The sequence below is a fragment of the Xenopus laevis genome, chromosome 6L, assembly GCF_017654675.1.
Source record: "Xenopus laevis strain J_2021 chromosome 6L, Xenopus_laevis_v10.1, whole genome shotgun sequence".
NCBI lineage: Eukaryota > Metazoa > Chordata > Amphibia > Anura > Pipidae > Xenopus > Xenopus laevis.
The window spans coordinates 45,441,067-45,464,362 of record NC_054381.1 but is presented as its reverse complement, the minus strand read 5'-3'; the positions used below and the strand labels follow the sequence as shown (position 1 = coordinate 45,464,362).

The 23,296-nt window shown below is 39.5% G+C and overlaps 2 protein-coding genes and 1 long non-coding RNA gene across 4 annotated transcripts in view; 1 reads left to right on the top strand and 2 right to left on the bottom strand.

The window, feature by feature from the left end:
* oxnad1.L (oxidoreductase NAD-binding domain containing 1 L homeolog) overlaps positions 1–8,095 on the bottom strand; it is a 35,453-nt gene extending 27,358 nt beyond the window's left edge. Inside the window, 3 exon segments of one of the 2 annotated variants that reach the window (NM_001086375.1) lie at positions 1,208–1,274; positions 1,632–1,784; positions 8,047–8,095. In NM_001086375.1, the coding sequence (NP_001079844.1) occupies positions 1,208–1,274; positions 1,632–1,753 (189 nt within the window). In that variant the 5' untranslated portion in view covers positions 1,754–1,784; positions 8,047–8,095. 2 annotated transcript variants of the gene reach the window in all.
* Positions 8,096–8,175: 80 nt separating this feature from the next.
* On the top strand, positions 8,176–22,960 carry LOC121394585. Its single transcript, XR_005961797.1, has 4 exons — positions 8,176–8,283; positions 16,583–16,661; positions 17,205–17,302; positions 22,627–22,960. It is a non-coding gene; the product is annotated as an uncharacterized LOC121394585 (long non-coding RNA).
* On the bottom strand, positions 16,692–17,769 carry LOC121394584 (serine/threonine-protein kinase sck2-like). Its single transcript, XM_041565996.1, has 2 exons — positions 17,196–17,769; positions 16,692–16,968 (listed from the first exon to the last, which is right to left on the bottom strand). Exons 1-2 carry the CDS (start codon positions 17,319–17,321, stop codon positions 16,828–16,830), a joined length of 267 nt encoding a protein of 88 aa, XP_041421930.1. The 5' UTR covers positions 17,322–17,769; the 3' UTR covers positions 16,692–16,827.
* Positions 22,961–23,296: the final 336 nt, after the last annotated feature.

Here is a 23,296-nt window from a genome sequence, read left to right as displayed (position 1 = left end):
AAATGCGTAGGTCGTGGGCGGGTGCAGGTCGAGATAGTACTGCCGGCCTCCGGCGCCAGAATTTATAGACTTGCGCCCCGTCCCTTTTGTGACGTCACTGCGGGCGGGCGCGGCTCTATAAATAAAGGGGAGCAGCAGGCCCGGGTCGGGAGCGGTCGGGTTAGGGTAGAGAAATTCTCGACCCGCACATCACTACTGTGTAAGGCTACACATTTATTGTTATTGCTACATTTTTATTACTCATATTTCTAATCAGGCCTCTCCTATTCATATTCCAGTCTATTATTCAAATCATTGCATGGTTGCTAGGGTCATTTTGGACCCTAGCAATCAGATTACTAAAATTGCAAACTGGAGAGCTGCTGAATAAAAAGCCAAATAACTCAAAAACCAAAAATAATAAGAAATCAAAACCAATTGCAAATTGTCTCAGAATATAACTCTCTACATTATACAAAAATGTATCTCAAAGGTGAACAACCCCTTTAATTTAATAAAATGTCTTGATTATTGATGCAAACTATTCATTAGCATTATAGCAACATATGGACAATTTCCCATATGATGAACATTTACTCCAACCAAAAACAAAGAACACTTGACAAGATACATGAAGGTTTATTACTATTATAAATTGGGCAAGATTGGGTAAATTTGCAACAGAACAGTAACCGATAGCAACCAATCAGTGATTCTTTTTTTAGCCCCAGTAAGTCTCTCCCCCCCAAACTGAGAAAATTATGTTCACTTGTGACAATACCTCTATGTTAGAGATACTGACATGTTTCAGTATATAGGAACATTCACTATCACATGCAAAAAGAGGACCACCTCATTCTTTTTTTCAAATACCCCCAGCAAAACAGCTCAAAGCAGCTATGGAAAAAAAAACATGATATTAGCATCTGAAAACAAAAAAAAACAAAAAACTAATTTAAGTGGAAAAATACAAAAAGGCACTTTGAGCAATTATACATTAACTTTGAACTGTTTTGCGTCTTACAATGAACCTAACACTAGGAGGCCTTTCTCTCTTCAAAAAATTCTGTTTATCTACTGAAATGAACACTTTCCTACCAATCATGAGTAAATTAAATAGAAGGCGTAGAAAGATAAAGCTAAAGGCAGTAACACAACACGGAACTGTTTGACAGAAGAATCAATATTAAGAAGTCAAGGCAGCAGAATAGAAATAAAGGTCAGTTACCTCTTGTCTAAAGGTATTTGCAGTTCTCTCCAAGTGATCAGTCTGTTGACTTGAAGACATTCTCCGTCTATGTCAAATAAATCCACATGTGAGTGTTATAAGGAAATATTTTCTTTTCAGTGGGTATTCAGACAATACGTTCATAATTATGTGCTACCAATAAACAGAACGGTTAAATATCTAGTAGCAGTTCAGGGCAAGACACCAGGTTCATCCACACCATTACGACTGCTGAATGTGAAAAAACCACTAGCTGTACAATCAATGAAAAGGGGTTACTTACGAAAGCACTCGGTCCTAGAATGGCTGCAACAAAGGCCTCCTGTTTGAGAGTTTAATGAGCCTCTGTCTCCTGCAACAACAGATCTGCCACCACATCACTTTACAAACAATATTTACTAATGCCTCTAGAGAGAGCACCCACCTATTCATAGTATGAGCGCACAAAGCAGGGGCCCTCGCTAGTAATGTTGCAGACTGAGTAGGGAACGTTCCAGTAACACCTCTGAGCACCTGATAAGCAGCAGAACCAGCAACCAGCGCCATGGCTGAGGAAGAAACAATAGGGCTCCCAAGGCTGCAAAACAGAAACAAGTCATCAAGCATCTCATTACAAAGTGTCAGCAGAGGCAAGTTCATTTTCTGTATTGTACTTTATACTGTCAGAATTCGCAACTGAAATATGCAAAATGGCAAAAATCTTTAAAGGGGTGGTTCACCTTTAAGGTAACTTTTACTATGTTACAGAATGCCTAATTCTAAGCAATTTTTTAATTATTTCCTTTTTCTTCCAACTCTTTCCAGCTTTCAAATGGGGGTCACTGACCTCATCTAAAAAACAAATGCTCTTTAAAGCTACAAATGTATTGCTATTGTTATTTTCTATTATGCATCTTTCTATTCAAGCCCTCTCCTATTCATATCCCAGTCTTTTTTTCAAATCAATGTATGGTTGCTAGGGGAATTTGGGCCCTAGCAACCAGATTGCTGAACCTGCAAACTGGAGAGCTTCTGAATAAAAAGCGAAATAACACAAATAGTAAAAAATGAAAACCAAATGCAAATTGTCACAGAATACTACTCTATACATCATACTAAAAGTTAACTCAAAGGTAAACAAACCCTTTAACATGGATGCCAATCATAATGAAAATCAGCGATCACTGACTTGTGGCCCATTAGCCAAAGTTGATCACTTCCCAAAACCAACATGAAAAAATATTCAGTTTTTTCCCCTTCTCCTTATTCTTGTTTTTATTGATGAAAGACTAAATCAGTGCAATCCGAAGTTGTACATGAAATCTCCAGATTATCAGATACAAACAATGGTATAAATGGGGTGGGAGGCTTTCATCACTAGAACATCAGTGATTATGGCAGTAGGGGTGCCAAGTAGTTTGGGACCGATCGCAGTGCCATCCAGGCAGACAAGTGCACTGCCAGTCCCCTTTTTGGAGAAGAGTCCTCCCTATGAGGGACTGATTGCTGCTGAGAGGGAGACAAGCTGCAGTATTCCCCCCCCCAGGGATGCTTCGCCAATGAGGCAAGTTGAGGCTGTCGCCTCAGGCGGCAGCGCCCCACTAGGTACCAGGGGCAGCAAAAATGCTGCTCCTGGTACTTTAAGCAAATTTCCGGGGGAGGGGGGCAGCAGCAACTGCTGCTGCCTCAGGCAGCGGAGGGGCCAGGATCGCCCCTGCCCCCCCTTCCTATATCAGGGCCCCTGAGCCCCTTAGGCTAGAAGCTGTGGGAACAAACTAGATGGGGTCAGAAGAAAAAGGCAAATAATTAAACAAAACTATAAAAAAAAATAATGAAAACCATTTAAAAAGTTTCTTAGAATTGGCCAGGCCATTCTATAACATACTAAAAAAAGTGAACCACCCCATCTAGGATAATTAGCCATTTTCTAGTACAGGTATAGGATCTTTTATCCAGAATGCTCGGGACCTGGGGTTTTCCGGATAACGGATCTTTACGTAATTTGGGTCTTCATACCTTTAGTCTACTAGAAATTCATTTAAACATTAAATAAACCCTGGTTTTGCTTCCAATAAGGATTAATTATATCTTAGTTGGGATCAAGTACAAGCTACTATATTATTACACAGAAAAAGGAAAGCATTTTTAAAAATTTGGATTATTTGGATAAAATGGAGTCTATGGGAGACAGCCATTCCGTAATTTGGAGCTTTCTGGATATCGGGTTTCCGGATAAGGGATCCTATACCTGTACAACAAGAAGACTTAAACCCAGCAATACTGCTTTTACAGACTACACAACCTCCAGTTATTACGCATTTAAAATGAAAATCCAAGAGCAGGAATATTTGACATTTCATACACACAGATGTATCCTGCAGTACTGCAGAACAAAGGCAGCTTGAGGTGATCGGTCCAACATTTTTTACTAAAATCTTCACTAATCAAGCAGAATAAAGCTCCTTGCACCTGAGAAAATCAGCAGTGCCATTAAGCAAATGAGTACAGGAAATGGGTAGAGTAGCACCCCAGAGGCAGACCTCTCTTCAATCAATGAAATCTTTTAAGGACTAAATTAAGACTCTTTGAAAAAGCTGGACATGTACATGGGACTGAAGGTGCCATCATTTTCATGTTGTGTTCTAAATAATCACATATTGCAACAGAAATTTCCAGTATCTGTCCATTTAAAAAAGTGCTTACGTTATAAGTTTTGAAAGAATATTACAACCTTCAAATGCAGAAATATTACACAGAAATTGGTTTTCATTTTTTATTAAGGGTTTTCAGTTATTTCGTTTTTTATTCAGCAGCTCTTCAATTTGCATTTTAAGCAATCTGGTAACTAGAGTCAAATTACCCTAGCAACCATGCAATGATCTGAATAAGAGACTGGACTATGAATAGGAGAGGTTAGATTAGAAAGATGAGCAATACAAAAGTAGCAATAACAATACATTCGTAGCCTTACAGAGCATTCGCTTTTTAGAAGGGGCCAGCGATGCCCACTTGAAAGCTGCAAAGAGTCAAAAGAAAATAACTATAAAACTATAAAAAAGGAATAATGGTAACCAATTGAAAAGTTGCTTAGAATTAGCCATTATATAACATACTAGAAGTTACTTTAAAGGGGAACCCCCCACTTTAAGTGACAATGATTCACCAAAATCAACTTTCATATTCAGACTTTTTCCATCCTCGGGGTATAATAAATCTCTAAAAATTCAGACTTTAATAAATAACTCCCTTACAGTGTTAATGCTCTAGAATTAGTAGACTGTGCTGTCAGACCACACTGCACCCATAGGGGCACATTTACTAAGGGTCGAATATCAAGGGTTAATCAACCCTCAAAGTAAAATCCTCCGACTTCGAATATCGAAGTCGAAGGATTAACTGCAAAATCCTTTGTTCGATCGGAAGAAAAATGGTTCGATCGAAGTTTAATTCCTTAGAATCGAACGATTTGAAGGATTTTAATCCATCGATCGAAAAAAGGATTAAAAAAAAGCCTAGAAACCTTATGGGGAAGGTCCCCATAGGCTACCATTGGTGCTCGGTAGGTTTTAGGTGGCGAAGTAGGTAGTCAAAGTTTTTTTTAAAGAGACAGTACTTCGACTATCGAATGGTCGAATAGTCGAACGATTTTTAGTTTTAATTGTTCGAATCGAAGTCGAAGGTCGAAGTAGCCTATTCGATGGTCGAAGTACCCAAAAAAAAACTTCAAAATTCGAAGTTTCTTAACTTCGAATCCTTCACTGGAGCTTAGTAAATGTGCCCCATATGCTGAATGTCATTATAACCAGGCTTATCTGGCTGCAATGTAGTGGAGGCGAGAATAGGAGAGATAACGAAGGTAAAAAGTGGGCAAGGAGGTCTGAGGTACATTAAAGTATTAAATAAGAAGTGAGGAGATCCTTTAGGATTATACAGGGCAATTTTCAGCTGTAAATATCTTGAAATACCGGGAAATAAAAAAATACTATAAACCAAACTGTATTGCAATTGCATAGAAAGTTCTTCAGTCCTAGGTCCGAAACTGAACATACCCATTAAAAGGATATTGAGGGTAAAATCCTGGGCAAAATTGCACCTTTCAGTGTTCAACTTGTATATGGTTGAAAAAAGCTAATCACTAATTTGTTGCTATGGGTTACTGCCCAGGTGCCAATTTGCCCAGTGTTGAATGAGCCCCACTAACAGATAAAATGTCTATTTGTAATAATGCAGTAGTGCCATCATCAGGGCTCAATATTGTGTTATGTCACAAAGTTTTTTTTTATCCAAACCACTGTTATTTTTCAAAAAAGAGCAGCCTGCCTTAAAGTGGTGGTTCATCTTTAAGTGAACTTTTAGTATTTTACAGAATGGTCAATTCTAAGCAACTTTTCAATTGGCCTTCATTATTTTTTATATATAGTTTTTAATTATTTGCCTAGTTCTTCTGACTCTTTCCGGCTTTCAAATGGGGGTAACTGACCCAATCTAAAAAAAACAAATACTCCGTAAGGCTACAAATGCAATGGCAATTTGGCATTGCTCTCTTATTCAAATCCATGCATGGTTGCTAGGGTAATTTGGACCCTCACAACCAGATGCTGAAATTGCAAACTTGAGGGTTGCTGAATTAAAAACGAAATAACTCAAAAACCATAAATAATAAAACATGAAAAACCATTGCAAATTGTCTCAACATATCACTCGCTACACCATACTAATAGTTAACACAAAGGTGAACAACCCCTTTAAGCAGGCTGGTAAATCAGGTCCTGAGGATAGATTAGTTGTCACTCATTATCCTTGAAAAAGATGAACTGCATATTTAAACTTTATATGGAACCGGAAACTCTGCTGTGGCTGCACCAGGGCCCCCAGGAACTTTGCTGTGTTGCCATCAAAGACTGAAGAAACATTTGCCCATCACAGTTATTTAAAGTACCAACATCCTCTGCTTCTGAAATGACTTCTTACTTGGGGGCCAATGCATCAAGGGTCGAATATCGAGGGTTAATTAACCCTCGATATTCGACTGGGAATGAAAATCCTTCGACTTCGAATATCGTGCAAAAAAGTTTGATCAAATGATCGAAGGAATAATCCTTCGAATCGAACGGTTCGAAGGATTTTAATCCAACGATCGAAGGATTATCCTTCAACCAAAAAAACTTAGCCAAGCCTATGGGGACCTTCCCCATAGGCTAACATTGGGTTCGGTAGCTTTTAGGTGGCGAACTAGGGGGTCGAAGTTTTTTCTTAAACAGACAGTACTTCGACTATCGAATGGTCGAATAGTCAAACGATTTTTAGTTCGAATCCTTCGATTCAAAGTCATAGTCGAAGGTCGAAGTAGCCCATTCGATGGTCGAAGTAGCCCAAAAAACACTTCGAAATTTGAAGTTTTTTTACTTCGAATCCTTCACTCGAAGTTAATGAATTGGCCCCTTAATGTTATATTAGAATGCAGAGTGTGGTCTTTATTTGCACAACATCGCAGCTGTTCTTTTTTTACTTCCAGATTCCAATTTACTAGAATTGTGTACTGTATTAGCACTTCTTGTTCAGTTGTTCCTTGACAGACAAAAAGCAGATGAGCTTCATAAGAAAGGCCATTCAAGCGGCAAGAGGTACAGCAAAGCCAGAAAGAGCCCACTCACTGACATCAAAGCTTTTTTGCCAGGCATTATAAATCGGCTTCCAACTTAATGCCTTAAACAAACAATATTTTCAGTATTCCCCAAACCAGAGGGGAGGTAATTTTGTTTACATGTGCCAATACCGATGATGCATAGCTTGCAGTCGGACAAAGGAGAACCAACTAGGGATGCACCGAATCCACTATTTTGGATTTGGCTGAATACCGAACCCTAATTTGCATATGCAAATTAGGGATGGTAATGGGAAAACAATTTTTACTTACTTGTTTTCTGACAAAGTCACACGATTTCCCTCCCCGTCCCTAATTTGCATATGCAAATTCGGATTCGGTTTGGCCGGGCAGAAGGATTCAGCCGAATCCGAATCCTGCTGAAAAAGACCTAATCTTGGCCGAATCCTGGATTCGGTACATCCCTACAACCAACACATAACGCCACACACTGAAAACCATACAGGGTTAACAAATGAACTAAAAGGTAACCAGGTTATTTGACTATACAGGATAGAAGTTAAGCTTTGCAAAATCATGGGGTGCAAGAGAGAGCAGCTACATCTATGGATGAAGGCGGTTGGGCTATGTTTTCTGATCTATAAAGTAATATAAAGACTCACAAGAATTCCCTTTAGTAGAAGTAACTGAAAGGCACATACAGGGGTAGTTATAGCAGAACAAAGCTTTAACTAAGATCATGAGAAATTACTGGAGACTCTTGTTTTCCACAGAGTTGCCTAAAGGAGAATTACCTTTGTGAAATAACTTGCTGGTGCCTTATAAATAGATAAATAAATAAATGGTGATGATGAAGAAAGCAACTGGCAGGCTGCAACCCTGTCAACTCTAGCAGCAGCAGCAGCAGCAGCATCATTACATAACCCCTTTGCCCCAAAAGCTCTCGAACTACAACTCAGAGAATTCTTTAATATATAATAAAGGGTTAAACCATGTTGGCCACTTGTAGTACAACAGCTTGCGGGGCCCTAGGTAAAGAAACAAGGACGCAGAGGGTTTAATAATTTATTGTGGTTTATCCACAATACAAACACCGTGAGATCAATTATTTGTGCTTGTTCCCATGACTAGTAATTTTAACCCCCAGAACCCAATCACATTGCCTTGTGATAAGATATTCCATACACGAATAACACGTATAACATGGAGATTATCAGTCACACGGCGTTAAGTGCATATAAAGCCAATAACTCACCGGGCAGCCAAGTGAGCAGCAATATATCAGCAGCTCAGACAAGCCGGTTCCTACTCACACAGGATGACATTGGGAACTTCCGGGTAGCTGACGTAGCTGTCGCTCTTGCATAACCTCATTGGTGAGTGAAACGTCATAAGGCGGCGCTGCTAAGCTGAAGCTAGTGGTGCAGTTGGAATGTTGAGAATGCAGGAGATAAGAGACCCGCCTGTAACCGAGTAACTTGCCAGTATAATGGTGAGTTTCAGAGCCGCAGACACACGAGCTGATTGATAGACGCATTTTAGAACATCCTGCAGCGAAATATATATGGCATTCATGCGCAGGTCCGGACTGAGAAATAAAATGGGCTTTGCCGTTTAAGGTACACAGAGGCCCAATAAGCCCAAACAGAAGCCTCACCAGCCCACTAAATGCTGACTTTCTATGGCACATTATAGCAGCCCGTCTGGCATTTGCCAGAACCCACAGCCTGTTCATGCGATGTCCTATGGCTTCCGAATGGCGCATCAGTTGCTTTTATCGTCACTCATCGTCCAATTCTGCAATCACACCTCCGTCCTCTACCCTTCTTTCTCAGCCTTCAGTCATACGAACTCTGCCCTCAGCCCTCCATCCTCTGCCTTCTGCCCTCCACCCTATTTTCTTAGCACTCCCCCCTTAGATCTCTCTTCTCAGCAGAAAGTCTTAACCATCAGTTTCTAAAGTGGTGAGCGAGGACAGAAGGAAGAGGACTGAGGGCGGAAGGTAAAACACCTGCCGGGGCCGGTATTGCAAATTTACCGGCAATGTAGCTGCCGGTAAATTTGTAATACCCTTAAAAAGACCCGCCTGGCCCGCCCCCCAATCCCCTGTAAAATTTAGCTTTTGTCCTCTGTCTTCACAGCTCCGCGTCCCGCCCCTTTTTATGTAATAGTCCTGCCCCCTTTTGACGTCACACCCGCCCCTTTTTCTTCCTGCCCCCCACCAGCCAGTAACTAAATTACAAAAAGGTGGCAACCCTAGGGAGGGTAGAGGACGGAGGTGTGACTGCAGATTTGGACGATGAGTGACGGTAAAAGCGAACGATGCGCCATTCCGAAGGCATAGGACATTGCATGAAGGACTGGTATTTCACTGCAGGATGTCCTAAAATGCGTTCCGTATTGGTCTGTCTATTAACAGGAACTGAGAGTACTTATATAAGTCTTTGTAAGAAGAATGTGTGGAAGTCCCTCCAGTAGCACTACTGAGTTGATTCCAGGTGACAAAACTATCAGGGGCACATTTACTTAGGGTCGAATATCGAGGGTTAATTAACCCTCGATATTCGACTGTCTAAGTAAAATCCTTCGAATATCGAAGTTGAAGGATTTACCGCTATTCATTCGTTCGAACGATCATAGGAAAAATCATTTGATCGAATGATTAAATCCTTCGGATCGAACGATTCGAAGGATATTAATCCATCAATCGAACGATTTTCCTTCAATCAAAAAAAGCTAGGAAAGCCTATAGGGACCTTCCCAATAGGCTAACATTGATGCTCGGTAGGTTTTAGGTGGTCGAAGAAAAAGTACTTAGACTATCGAATAGTCGAACGATTTTTAGTTTGAATCGTTCAATTCAAAGTCGTAGTCGAAGTAGCCAAAAAAAACCTTCGAAATTCAAAGTATTTTTTATTCTATTCCTTCACTCGAGCTAAGTAAATGTGCCCCTCAGTGTTATGTGAGTATGGACATGATTCTCACCTTTGTTTATGATTTCACAAACCCGATGCAGCAATAAACAAAATAAATGTTATATATTTGCCCTGTCACACATCCGTTTGAGTGTCTTCAGTGTGTTGGGCCTTTAGTTTGTTGTTAGTGGTGAAGGGAGCAAGCAGTGTGTTTTGTTCTGGGGCCGTTAAGCTGAAAGAGGGTTACAAGAGCTGTCACGTTGTTCCAAGGTTTAAAATGTGCCGGTGGAAATAATGTACTCGAGTGCTACAAAATAAGACAACTGTGATATATTTAATTCGATTCCAAAGGTAACGCTGTGTGAGCACTTTTGGCATCTGTAATAGTGTAGCAACCTCTGTAATGAAGAGACTAACCTTAAAGGGGTGGTTCACCTTTAACTTAACTTTTAGTATGTTGTTTAACGGCTAATTCTAAGCAACTTTTCAACTGGTCTTCATTATTTTATTTTTTTTTTAGTTTTTTCTTTTTTTCCTTCTACTTCTGACTCCTTCCAGCTTTCGAATGGGGGTCACTGACCGTGTCTAAAAAAACAAATGCTCTGTAAGGCTGCACATTCATTGTTATTATTCATCTTTCTATTCAGATCCTCCCCTATTAATAGTCCATATTCTCATTCACTTCAATGCATGGTTGCTGGAGTAATTTGGACCCTAGCAACCAGATTGCTGACACTGGAGAGCTGCTGAATAAAAAGCGAAATAACTCAAAAACCACATATAATAAAAAATGAAACCAATTGCAAATAGTCTCAGAATACCACTCTCTACCCCATACTTAAAGTTAACTCAAAGGTGAACAACCCCTGTAATTATCTATTTACCTCACTTTATTTCCTTCTTAATTAAACTGAAGTACCTCACTTTATTTCCTTCTTAATTAAACTGAAGTAAACAAAGAGCTGAACACAAGCAAAAACAGCATTTGTAGCATTTCTGTTACTGATCTTGAAAATGTCTTGTCATGAGCACATCACTAGAATAAGAAGGGGGAAAAAGTAGGGAAAAACTAACAATTTGAAAGGTGTTTTATTTCACTTTAAGTAAGGTCTTGTAAGCTGACCTTCCTTGGCAAATGCATGTAGCAGTTATTGGTGGTGAATATATTCTGTGATTTGTCATGCATATTAGGGCCAGGCCAAGGTATTTAGGCATCCTAGGCAAGGGCTTCAATCAGTGCCCACACCCAGTCCTGCATTACCATATCTCTACATACTATAGTCTATTTTTCCATTATTAAGCCTCTTTTTTTCCCCATAAATAAATAAATAGGGAATGACCATGAAATAGACCAAATGGTTAGAGGCAAGAGGGCCCACTGACACCTGGGCCCGCCGGGAGTTTTCCTGGTATCCCAGTGGGCCAGTCCGACACTGCCCCCAATCTATACCTGTACCAGCATAAACCAAAACATCCAGTTTATGATTACCTATGCCAGCAGCAGCCAAAAAATCTATCATATTGCCCCTAATTTGTACCTGTGCCGACAGGAGCCAAATATCCATCACATTGCCCCAAACATCTGTGTATCTGTGCCACAGCCACCATATTTATTGTTATTTATTCTTTTAGTACTTATTTTTACACTTTCGCATTCGGTGCATTGGCCTCCAAGTCAAAAGCATGTCCTATGAGGGCACACCCTGATGCTTGAACCTCTTTGGAAATCCATCAGTTATCCCGACCTGAAAGGCTTTAGGATTGGACAGGGAGGGACTTTGCGGCAAAGTGTGACCTGAAGACCCTTGCCCCCTGAGGTGCCTTTTGGCCAGGGAGTTGGGGATAAGGGGCCTCCCCCAGGCCTTGGAAAACAGGAGTCTGAAAACTGGATCTTTTTGGACTTTTTTTAAGCTAAGTCATGCACCTTTTGCATTTTTGTTTGCACTTTTTTGCACTGGGTGAGAAGCACACCGGGGTTCAATTACAATAAAATTGTCTACCAATGGGTCCAGTATTACATATTTAACCCCAAGTTCAGTTCAGGCACCCCTCTTAATAGCTTCCCTAATTTGCCCAGTTGCATCCTCCATATATCCTAGCTTCCCTCCAATCTGCCAATGCAGCAATCTGATCCACACCCTCACTCATTGCAGTTGAAAAGGTTACAACCCAAAATAAGCATTTCTGTCCATGTGGATATAGTCTTCTGCCTTTCGTGACATGGCAAGACGTTCGGTGACTTTTTCTCATTGATAGTATGTTGGTATAATATGGGATATCAGTCCCCTAGCGGAAGAGTTTCTTTGCTTAAAGGGGTTGTTCACTTTTTGATTATCTTTTAGTATATGATGTAGGGACTGATATTCTGAGACAATTTGCAATGGTTTTCATTTCTTATTATTTGTGGTTTTTGAGTTATGTACTTTTTTATTCAGCAGCTCTTCAGTTTGCAATTTCAGCAGTCTGGTTGCTAGGGTCCAATTACCCTAGTGTCCATGCATTGATTTGAATTAGAGACTGGAATATGAATAGGAAATGGCCTGAATAGACGAGTAATACAAAGTTGCAATAACAATACATTTGTAGTAGCTTTGTAGAGCATTTGTTTTTAGATGGGGTCAGTGACCCCCATTTGGAAAAGTCAGAAGAAGAAGGCAAATAACCCTTAAACCATAAAAAAATGAAGACCAATTGAAAAGTTGTTTAGAATTGGCCATTCTATAACATAGTAAAAGTCACCCATGAGCCTATTTAAAAACCTAATATAGAAAGAGTAGGGGAGCCACATAAGTATTAAAAAAGTTCCTGGGGGGTACCAAATAAGGGCTGTAATTTGGTAGCACCTATGTTGACTGGCAGCGCTCTGATTGGCAGTACATCTGTTTCTTATGCAACCAAAACATCCAAGCCTGGAATTAAAAAATAAGTACCTGCTTTGAGGCTATTGGGAGCAAGATTCAGGGGGTTGGTGATCAACATGTTGCTTGCGAGCTGGTTGGTATTCACAGGATTTGAGTGAACATAATTGAGACTCAGCGGCCCAGTTCAAGTATATCCGTGGCCCGGCGTTTGGGGACCCCTGGTCTAGTGGGTTATAAAGTGTAGGATGCTGCAAACATTAACTAGCACCATGAGGCATCTAGTGGTTCATATGATGAAGTCCCAGCTGGCCTCAACAAGTACCAGCTAGTGGTTTATATAATTTGGGTCCTAGCAGAGCTTAATAAGTTCTATTAGGTATTTAGTGGATCGTGTGCTTTGGGCCCCGGTAGATCTCAGATGAATGAACTATTGGCCAAGATCTTCCTGGGGGTTTATTCCAAATATTCTGCCACACATTTGTATTTGTAGCCAATAGCCGCAATATTAGTATGTAATGAATAAAAATTATATTTATGTCACTTGACTCCTCAGTGACATCTAATAGCTTTATAAATTACAGTAGGGGCGTATTATATACAATATTAACCATTCTCTTACATTCACTGTCTTTTACTGCCACGTCCCAAAGGACTTCTGGATGTAGCACTGCCAGTTTGTATATATTGCTACATTAAAGACTAAACTCCTGCTCACATGCCAGTGTCTCTGTATTAACCTTTTTTTCTGTGCCAGAGCTATAGTAAATCTATCCATGGATGGGTAAATGAGACACATACCTGGGGTTGCCACCTCACCCCTTTAAAACTGAAAACATATGCAATCCACAGCCTGCATGGCTAATAAGAAATTCATTTAGATGCATGCTGCAGACTGAACTGACTTATGTGCAGCCATGCATCTAAATGAATTGCTAATTAGCCATGCAGGTTGTGTATTCCTTATGTGTTTGGTTTTAAAGGGGTAAAACCTCTGACGCTAGGATTACTAAGGTATAACTCAGTGGAGGTGTTGGCCAATAAATGGTATGATACACAGAAAACACCATAACAATAGGATTCCTGGATAACTTTATTACAGAAAGAGGAATATCAAATTGAGTAAAGGAAATATTCGCTGATGGGATTTCTCTTCAGTCGTCTCAGTTGGCTTCTTCTGTGGTCAAGACTCAAGAATCGATAATCGCGTAGTTCTGTACAACCTGAATGGCATCCAATAATCATTCTGGTACTTTAGGAAAATGACATATGTTTGGCCAAAGGATATCAAGCCTGCCACCACGTCAAGGTAGACTCTCTGAGCAGGTCCCTAACCTATCCTAACAGGGGCGCTGCCACCATGAGGCGAGTTGAGAAATTCGCCTCAGACTGGAGCAGCCCACAACTTAACAGGGGTGGCAAATAGCCACTCCTGGTAACTTTAAAATCTGAATTTCTCTTTTTTAAACTGGAAATTTGGCTCCTCTAGTGCAGAAAGCACTAGTGACACTGCCCCGCTGGACCCACTCTGTAAAAGTAACACCTGGGGAGCAGGGGGCGGCATCACTAGAATTGCCCCTGTATCCTAACCATCTTATTAGAGAGGCAAAAAGTAAGTATTGTTGGGATATAATTTTTATTTGGACTAAGAATTATTATAGCTAGCGTTTGAGAGAGACATTTCTTCTTCCGTAGGTTCAAGAACTACTAATAATAAAGATTGTTGGTTGAACCCGAGGAAGAGAAAGGTCTTTCATTTAACAGTGAGCCCTAAAAAATACTGCTAATCCAAATAAATATCACAAATACTAACCTTTCACCTGTGGATTAATATAGCTGAAACTTTTCTGTATAAATCAGTCTATTTTAGTTATTTTGTACAAAATTCATCTACTTTATTTCTTGTCCTTAATATTATTTTCTACCATATTTAATCATTGAAACCAATTTTAGCTTATTTTATTTAAGCTATACTATGTTTCCTTGCTGTGCCTATACCAATAAATAAAATGCCTGACATTTAAATTATTTCCTATAATTTAAGGCAAATTTGTTAAAAAAAATTAAATTACCAATACATGAGGGTGATGCTATATATGTATTCTAATGAGGGAATACGGAACTATGAGTTCTTTTAACCAACGTAGTTTTTGACATTTTATTTTAAATATTAATTATATAGGTTTTGTTCCTACATTCTGGAATTTTTAAGCATTTCATCCTGCCTTATCCTGCATAATTTAGTAATTAGTACTTTTATATATAAGGTTAAAAAAAGATTGATAGCCACACTATTCAACCTTTCATTCATAAAATTCTTGTTTAAATTCATAAAATTCCTATTTATCTTGATCCAGAGGAAGGCAAAAAAAACCTCATCTGAAGCTGTGTCCAGTGTGCTTCAGAGGGGGGAAAAAATTCCTTCCTGACTCCAATATGGCAATCGGATAAATCCCTGGATCAGTAGTGAACTGTGTGCAGTATTGTTGTCAGACTATACTCTAGTTTCCTATTTAATGTTTTATTATTATATTTAAATAAGAGTCCTTTAGTTATATACCTTCGCCAAACATAACATATATAAATGAAGGAACTGGAGTTAGAATGAAAGTGTACTGTGTGGTGCTCCCACTATGAGGCAAGTTGAGGTACTTGCCTCAGACAGTAATGCCTATGTGTTACAGTTGTTCCTAGTACCTTTAAGTGTCAACATTACCTTTTTTAAAGGGGAATTTAGACTATTTTAGTGCAGAGTGAGCAATTTCTCTGCACAATGATGCAGCCTGCTTCTACTTGGTTAAAAGTTACCATGGGGGTTAAAAGGGGAGGCTGCCTCAGGGTGGAAGTGAGGGTAGAATCACCCCTGGGTGCAAAGGTTTTAGGCCCAATGGTAATGCTGGATTCATGGTGTTACAGGACCCAATAGTAGGAGCTGATAGTGAATGACACTAGTATAGATAATAGGACTACAGGGGAGGAATCGATGAAATAGACCTTTGATTGGCTGAGGGCCAGAGACAGTGACTGATAGAAAGATTCAGTCAGAACCAGATGGAAAGGCTCATAGATAGGTTGTGATGTTTTTTAGATGTTTTAGCCAGGGAATAATGGAAATGGTGAGTAATAGACCATTGGTGTGGGGCAAAGGCTGATGGTAATGACTAGTGGCAAGAGTTAGAAGTGGCTGATGGCAGAGGCAGGGGCTGAAAAAAAAGAGTTTGATATCAAGGGCCAAACCCTGGGGCAGATGGCAACTGATGGAAGCTCAGGTAGGCCAAAATTAAGATAACAATAATGAGGACAGAAGACTAGGGGGTATATTTATCAAAGAGTGAAGTTAATAGTGAAGTTCCGCCACTAGAGTGAAATTCCACCACTCTCCATTCATTTCTATGGGATTTTTATAGGCATATTTATCAAAGGGTGAACTTTCACTTTCACTCATTGATAAATACGCCTTTCAAAATCCCATAGAAATGAATTGAGAGCTGCGGAATTTCACTCTAGTGGCAGAACTTCAATCTTTGATAAATTTTCCCCTAGAAGTCATGGAATTGATAATGGGGCCTGATGTTTGTCGTGGCATGGGGACGATGGTAGGGTATAAAAACACCATCAGTGCCAGAAGGTCCAGAAATGGCTGGAACCTGTGAAATTTAATCTAGACATGCCATATCTTGAAGAGATACCTGATCACCTGATGTGATAGTATGTTTCAGGGACTTCAAGAATGATGGTGGCTCCTCACATGTCTTCTTAAAATCCACAGGTGACAACTGCAGTTAAAAAAATATAAATTAGTTTGTTACTAAAAAAAAAAAAATGTAAGTAAAGTAGATGGCATAAGAACAATACACACAATTGAGTGCAATTGTAATTGTGGAATGCCATAGAGAGTTTTCCACAGAGTTAATAAACCTACGCCTAGTCCTAACCGCCTATGTAGATACTGTAGTACAGGAAAACACGGGTCTCTAGCCCTTAATATGTATTAATCATCCCCTTTTTCTTCTTCTAGCGACGTTTTATTCCTGAGTGGGGTCAGGATAATATCCCCACCTGCCTATACAGTCGTTGCCTATCGGTAACCCTGGTTTGTGAGTATTAACTTGTTTACTCTACCATTACTCCCTGTAAAAACATATTACACTATTGGGGCTCTTGGTGTTCCTTTTTGTCTCCATGTATTAAAACACAAACATCTAGAGATTTCAAGATAAGTGCCTATTCATAATAAGCAGTAGCATACCAAAACACATGTAGTCATGTACTTACTGCTTCTGGCTGGGAAGGAGGTGGTAGAGTCCGTTTTTCTAGTTGCACCCAATTAATAGCATTAAAAAATGGGTGCTCCCGAATATTTCCATTGCAGCCCAGTCGTTCTTTTGGATTTTTCTTCAGGAGCTAAAGAAAGAAAACATTATCAGATATTTATTGCTAATATGAAGCTACACACCTTCACTAATACCCTCATAGCACAGGGATTTTGTCCAATTGCCTATACACTATTCAGCAAACAAGAATATCCAGTTAGTGTCACTGCTAGATCTCTAGGAACAGTATCAGTTCTCTGGGAAATGATATAATATAGCAGAACTAGTTATACCCTCTCCATAAATTCCAATACTTACCATTCTCAGGAGATCTTGCAATTCGAAGCTGAACCTTATCAGAATGCATGGCTGTCCAAGAAGAATAGACAAACGGCATTCTGTCCTGTTGCCGTACTCCATGAATGGTGAGCTCCCACATGCCATTTTACATATGATGATCCCTAATGCCCACCAGTCTACGCCTCCATTATAGCTCTTCTCTTTTAACACCTAGATTTGAAAAAAAAGATTGTTATTAAAATCCTCTAGTGTATGCATTTAACTAAACCTCTGCTCTTTCTGTAACTCTCTCTTGTGCTGAAGCTGTTCTCATGTGTAGTAAACTCCCAGCAATTACTCTAGGGTGCAAGTGTCCCACCCTGGGCAGCACAGTGGTTACCTGGGAACAGTTAAAATGATGTATAGAAAGGAACCCAGAGCACGCTATCTGGCACCCCCACCTAGTGATTGACTTTTGTTCCCCTTTTTAATCTGAATTGCCTTGTATAGAAAAAAATCATATACCAGCAAAACACAAAAAATACATATTTTTTAGTTGAGTATTTAAATGCATGAAATAGACTTATAAGTATAAGCACATCTTAGAGAATCTATTACCTCTCTGCTATATGCATTTAAATTAAATCACAGTCACATACCTCTGGGGCCATAAAGGGCAGTGTTCCTTTTATGCCTTTGGTTCTTTTCTTGCCAAACACGCCCTCAGCTGCCAATCCAAAGTCGACGATCTTTATATGTCCCTCGTTGGTTACCAGGATATTAGCTGGTTTAAGATCCCTGCAAGGTAGACATTAGGGTTAAAAAATTAAAAGGAATTGAGAAAGAGCAGGGAAGTAGAGTGAGAGGTAAGTATAAATGTTGGGAGTCAGCCAGTACTATTTTATGAGTGGGGGTGAGAAGGAATGTGAACCCTCTTCCCCAAATTCATGAGGTGTTACAGTTTGTTTAATACTCTGTTTAATACTCCATTTTCTTAATACTCTATTTTTAATACTTTATTACTGATGTCCTGGCAGTGATTTCAATGCATTGCAATGAAAAGCTGTATAACATACAGACGGCAAAATGCACCATGTGCCATTTACATAAGAGTCATTTTATTTGAGCGAACAAAGGGTTTAAGTTTAAAATGCAGAAACAATATATGAACAGAAAGATAATATATGGGATGTTTATAAATTTTACATACCGATGAATCATCCCTTTGGAGTGGAGAAACTGCAGGCCACACACCAGTTCTGCTGCGTAGAATCTTTGGAGAAAAGAAATTATTTAACATTTCAATAGTGAATACATTTGTTTGCTTTGTTTATACTATAGTTCGTATTATAAAGGTGCTTTGACCCTGCTGTAATATATGAGGGCCCACTAACTAAAGGCTAGGCACACCTGTAGGACTGCTATGGGACATAAACCATGGCCCTTACAGCTCAATGCAAGGGGTCGCCCTAGTCCTTCAAGCATTCTGAATGACGGTCACATCTCCATATGTCTTCACAAAGGCAGCACTCCATACAGGATGAGACACAACTCTTTTTGCCCCATTCTAGCAAATTATAATGAGGTGATGTGTAAATTGAATAACACAAGATGCTTTGTACATATTTGCTTACTGTAGGGACAGTGGGTTTACTGCAATAGGAAGTGAAGCTACAGGACAGCACTTTATAGAAGAGAAAGATATTATTTGTTGTGCCATTACAGCTATATTACATACATAGATTCCCTAGCTGATTTCCTTTACAAAAACAAAAGATGAAATTCAGTCGGCTGAAGATACCGAATGCTGACCTCTTTCCATCCTTCCTTCTGCATGTACTCTAGGCCAGCTCCTGCTCTGTTACCCCATTACAAACACATAAAGTCACTTACGTTACTAAGTTCATCTCCAGCTGGCCAGCATTCTTGATGACATTTCTTAGGGTCCCTCCACTGACATACTCCATAGCGAGCAGAGCATGCCGCTGGTTAAAGAAACAAATGGCAAAATTACTAAACTACAAGAACATATGGTTGAAAACACGTGATTACAAAGTTTTGCACAAAGTGTTTTTTTTAGAGACATGAACACTTGCACACATTAGCAACATTTTTGGCCAATGTCCTTTTGTACTAAATAACTGATCAATTAGCAGTTAGGTAGGTTTTACTTGGACACAATATTAAAATTGTTGAATGTATTTTTTCCCAGTCACAGCTACTACAATACAGTCTCACTAATCAAATTACTGAAAAGTAGGGGTGTAACTATAAAGAACACAGACAGTGCAACTGCTGGAGGGCCCAGGAACTATAGGGGGCACAGTGAGACTGATAAGTAGCTGCAGTATATTTGCTAAAGTCAGTCAGCTTATTGGGGGCAGTGGAATATACCTTACGTTTTTTCATTCATTAGGGTTGCCCCTTCCCCCCTTTGGATGCAATCTCCCCTCTCAATACCCCCCATGGCGGATCTGCTCATCTTGCGCACAATGTGTGTTTTAGCTTGAGCTGCCCCAAACCTTTACTCACCCTGCACCCAGGGTTGCTGTCCTTGGCCTTTACTAAAATAACTATCAGAATGCCAGCTCTTCTAGCTTCCTATGTAGACTGGCAAGGGAAAGCTACAGGTGGCATTTTCTGAAGAATACTACTTTGGAGCTCAAGGAAAATGTAAAAACGTTATTGGGGTTATTTATACACATTTTGTGGTTCTCTGGTATTGTAAGAGTATTCTTATAGAAAGTTGCAACTATGGTATCCCAGGTACTCCACTGCAGATTCCATGACCCACCCTGTTTACATCATGGCCTGCCCCCTTTGGGAATACTTAGGGGCCGATTCACTAACTTCGAGTGAAGGATTCGAAGTAAAAAAAACTTCGAATTTCGAAGTGTGTTTTTGGGCTACTTCGACCATCGAATGGGCTACTACGACCTTCGACTACGACTTCGAATCGAACTATTCGAACTAAAAATCGTTCGACTATTCGACCATTCGATAGTCGAAGTACTGTCTCTTTAAGAAAAAACTTCGACCCCCTAGTTCGCCATCTAAAAGCTACCGAACTCAATGTTAGCCTATGGGGAAGGTCCCCATAGGCTTTCCTAAGTTTTATTGATCGAAGGATATTCCTTCGATCGTTGGATTAAAATCCTTCGAATCGTTCAATTCGAAGGATTTTATCGTTCGATCGAAGGAATAATCCTTCGATCGCACTATTTGCGTTAAAATCCTTCGACTTCGATATTCGAAGTTGAAGGATTTTAATTCCCAGTCGAATATCGAGGGTTAATTAACCCTCGATATTCGATCCTTGGTGAATCGACCCCTTAAAGTTAACCTAAATGTGAACTACCCAATAAAGTTAGTGATGATATGTTGTACCTGTGTTTGGAATGATCCATGACCATGACAAAGGTAGGGGCATCCAGCAGCTGTCTTCAGTACCCTTGCCTCAGTGATGATGCTGGACATGTTGGTCTTGTCGCTCTTCTTGATGACCTTGATGGCCATATGCTGGCTCCTGCTAGGAAAAGATACCAACCATACCTAAAAAAGGCAGAATAAGAAATAAAATGTTAGAAATTCACTTCTGTGATCCATGGCTGGATTTACCTTTGTCACCATAGGCCACTTTTGTTCTACTCCCCCACAAGCCAGTACTAAATTGTTTCTCATTCTATCTGTATATAATAGACATAAACTATTCATCCCAAGACATTTGCTAGTGATACATTTATGAAAAGGGCCGCCTTTTAGCTCAGAATATTTGCCCTCTAGACCAGGGTCTATCTGGCCTTTCCTTAACAGTTATTTATAATGTCTCAGTAAAGATATATAAAAAAAGAGGGGGATTGATCAATGCACATTCCCTGGTCCCCTGTTTGATAAGTAATTTAGTATCTTTGGGAGTACATGTATTTACAAAAACAGGGTTTTTAGTTAAAAAGTTGTGATTATAAAATTGGTAAGCCACCATACCACGTTACATTAAACCCCATTAAAGGTCAAGGTAAACCTCAGTAAAGATATATGGGAATTCCCTGCTTCTTATATTCCTTAATACTAAATAAGAAAACACAGGTATGGTTACCCAGAAGGCCAGCACTTACTTTGCCGAATGTTCCACTCCCAAGCTCAGCATGGATGGTGCAGTTGCTGATTGCTACTGGGAGAGGAATCTCTTCTTCCACACGGGGCCTCTTTAATCCACTTCTTCCTTCTGAGAGAAATGCTATAAACAAATTCAAAGAATGGTAATTAGTAGTTACATGGGTTGTCCACCTTTGAGTTAACTTTAGGGTAAGGGCACATGGGGAGATTCAGAGAGATTTAGTCACCTTGTGACTAATCGCCTATTCTTCTGGGCTACAAATTTTTGTGTATTTTAATGAATACACAAATCTCCCCGAATTGCTTTCCCCTGCCTTCCCGCCGGCTATAATAAAAAAAAAAAATGCCAGCAGGATGGCACACTCCATTTTCCAAAGTTGCCTCACAAGGAATCTCGCTGGCGATTTCTCATTATAGCCGACGGGAAGGCTAGGGAAAGTAATTCGGGGAGATTGTCACCTAGAAGAAGAGGCGATTAGTTGCCAGGTTACTAAATCTCCCCGTGTGACCTTACCCTAAGTATGATGTAAAGAGGGATATTCTGAGACTATTTGCAATTGGTTTTTAATTTTTATTTGTGATTTTTTAAGTTATTTAGCTTTTTATTCAACAGCTCTCCAGTTTGTAGCTTCAGCAATTGGGTTGCTAGGGTCCAAATTACCTTAGCAACCATGCACTGATTTGAATAAGAGACTGGAGTGTGAATTGGAGAGGGCCTAAATAGGAGAGGAGTAATAAAAAGTAGCAATAACTATAAATGTGTAACCTTACAGAGCATTTTTTTCTTAGATGGGGTCAGTGACCCCCATTTGAAAATTGGAAAGAGTCAGAAGAAAAAGGCAAACAATTCAAAAACTATAAAAATAAATAAATAATGAAGACCAATTGAAAAGTTGCTTAGAATTAGCCATCCTATAACACACTAAAAGTTACCTTGAAGGTGAACCACCCCTTTAACGGAAAAAATAAGCGCAACGGGAATAATAATTCTTCTCAGCAAAAGTTTTTGCAATAGAAGCAGCCATTCACTAAACAGATACAAACATATATTGACACCAATAAATAGAGACACCTGTAGATATTTACTATCACACATCTATATATAGATAAACACACAAATATATGAAATATATAGTTACACTGATACAGATTAACAGAGAAACACAGTTAAATATATAATATATCACTTTTTTAGATAACCAACTGACAAATATATTTTGACAGTTGAAATAGACTGAGATCATTTAATTGATACAGATCACTAATACTTTGTCCACACATAAAATCATTTAAACCCAATAGAATTGTTTTGCCACCAATAAGGTTTTCATTATTGTATTTCATTATTTTTTAGGATTACGTACAAAAAAACAGTTGATGCAGACGTATAAAATCAGCCGGTTCTACTTACGTTCTGTTGAGGAGCTGCGTCGGGGTCTTTTTCCTCCTTGCGTTGTTTTTTGCTCCCTGTCTGAGCTACACCCGTGTTTTTTCGCCTTTTTGCTCCTTTTTCTCCCACTTCTTTGCTCAGTGCTGCTCCTGTCGTCGATTCGTCTCTTCATCTTGACGGTACCAATAAGATCTCAAATATTGGACTAAAGTTGGATTTTCTTCTTTCTTCAAAAGCAACCTCAACGAAAGTTTGTGAATTTGCTTTCAGCTGCAAAAATAAAAATCGCTTTTCCGCACTGGGAAATCTCTTTGAATCGATTGGAAATCCGCAAATCACCAAGAGATGCTCTCTGGTCTGAGACAAACCAGTACTGATCCCAACTGCCACTGGTACTTGTCTCTAGACCTCTGATTCCAACTGCCACTCTGGCATGTGCCATAGCCTGCATGCAATGGCATCTGAATGTAAAACTGTGCACCCCCCATAGAAGCTCAGGTCCAGTCAAAATATTATCAGTGGACTTTCAAGGGATTGTTTATTTGCAGTTGGTTTTCATTTTTTATTATTTGTGGGTTTTTACGTATCTAGATTTTTATTCAGCAGCTCTCCAGTTTGCAATTTTACCTGGTTG

Bases quoted from the DNA above. Each gene is read 5' to 3' on its own strand.
- LOC121394584 (XM_041565996.1), bottom strand. From the start codon at position 17,321: ATGGCATGTGGGAGCTCACCATTCATGGAGTACGGCAACAGGACAGAA. The intron at 16,969-17,195 runs GTAAGTATTGGA...TTCTTTCTTTAG, and splicing joins TGCAAGATCTCCTGAGAATG to CTCCTGAAGAAAAATCCAAA.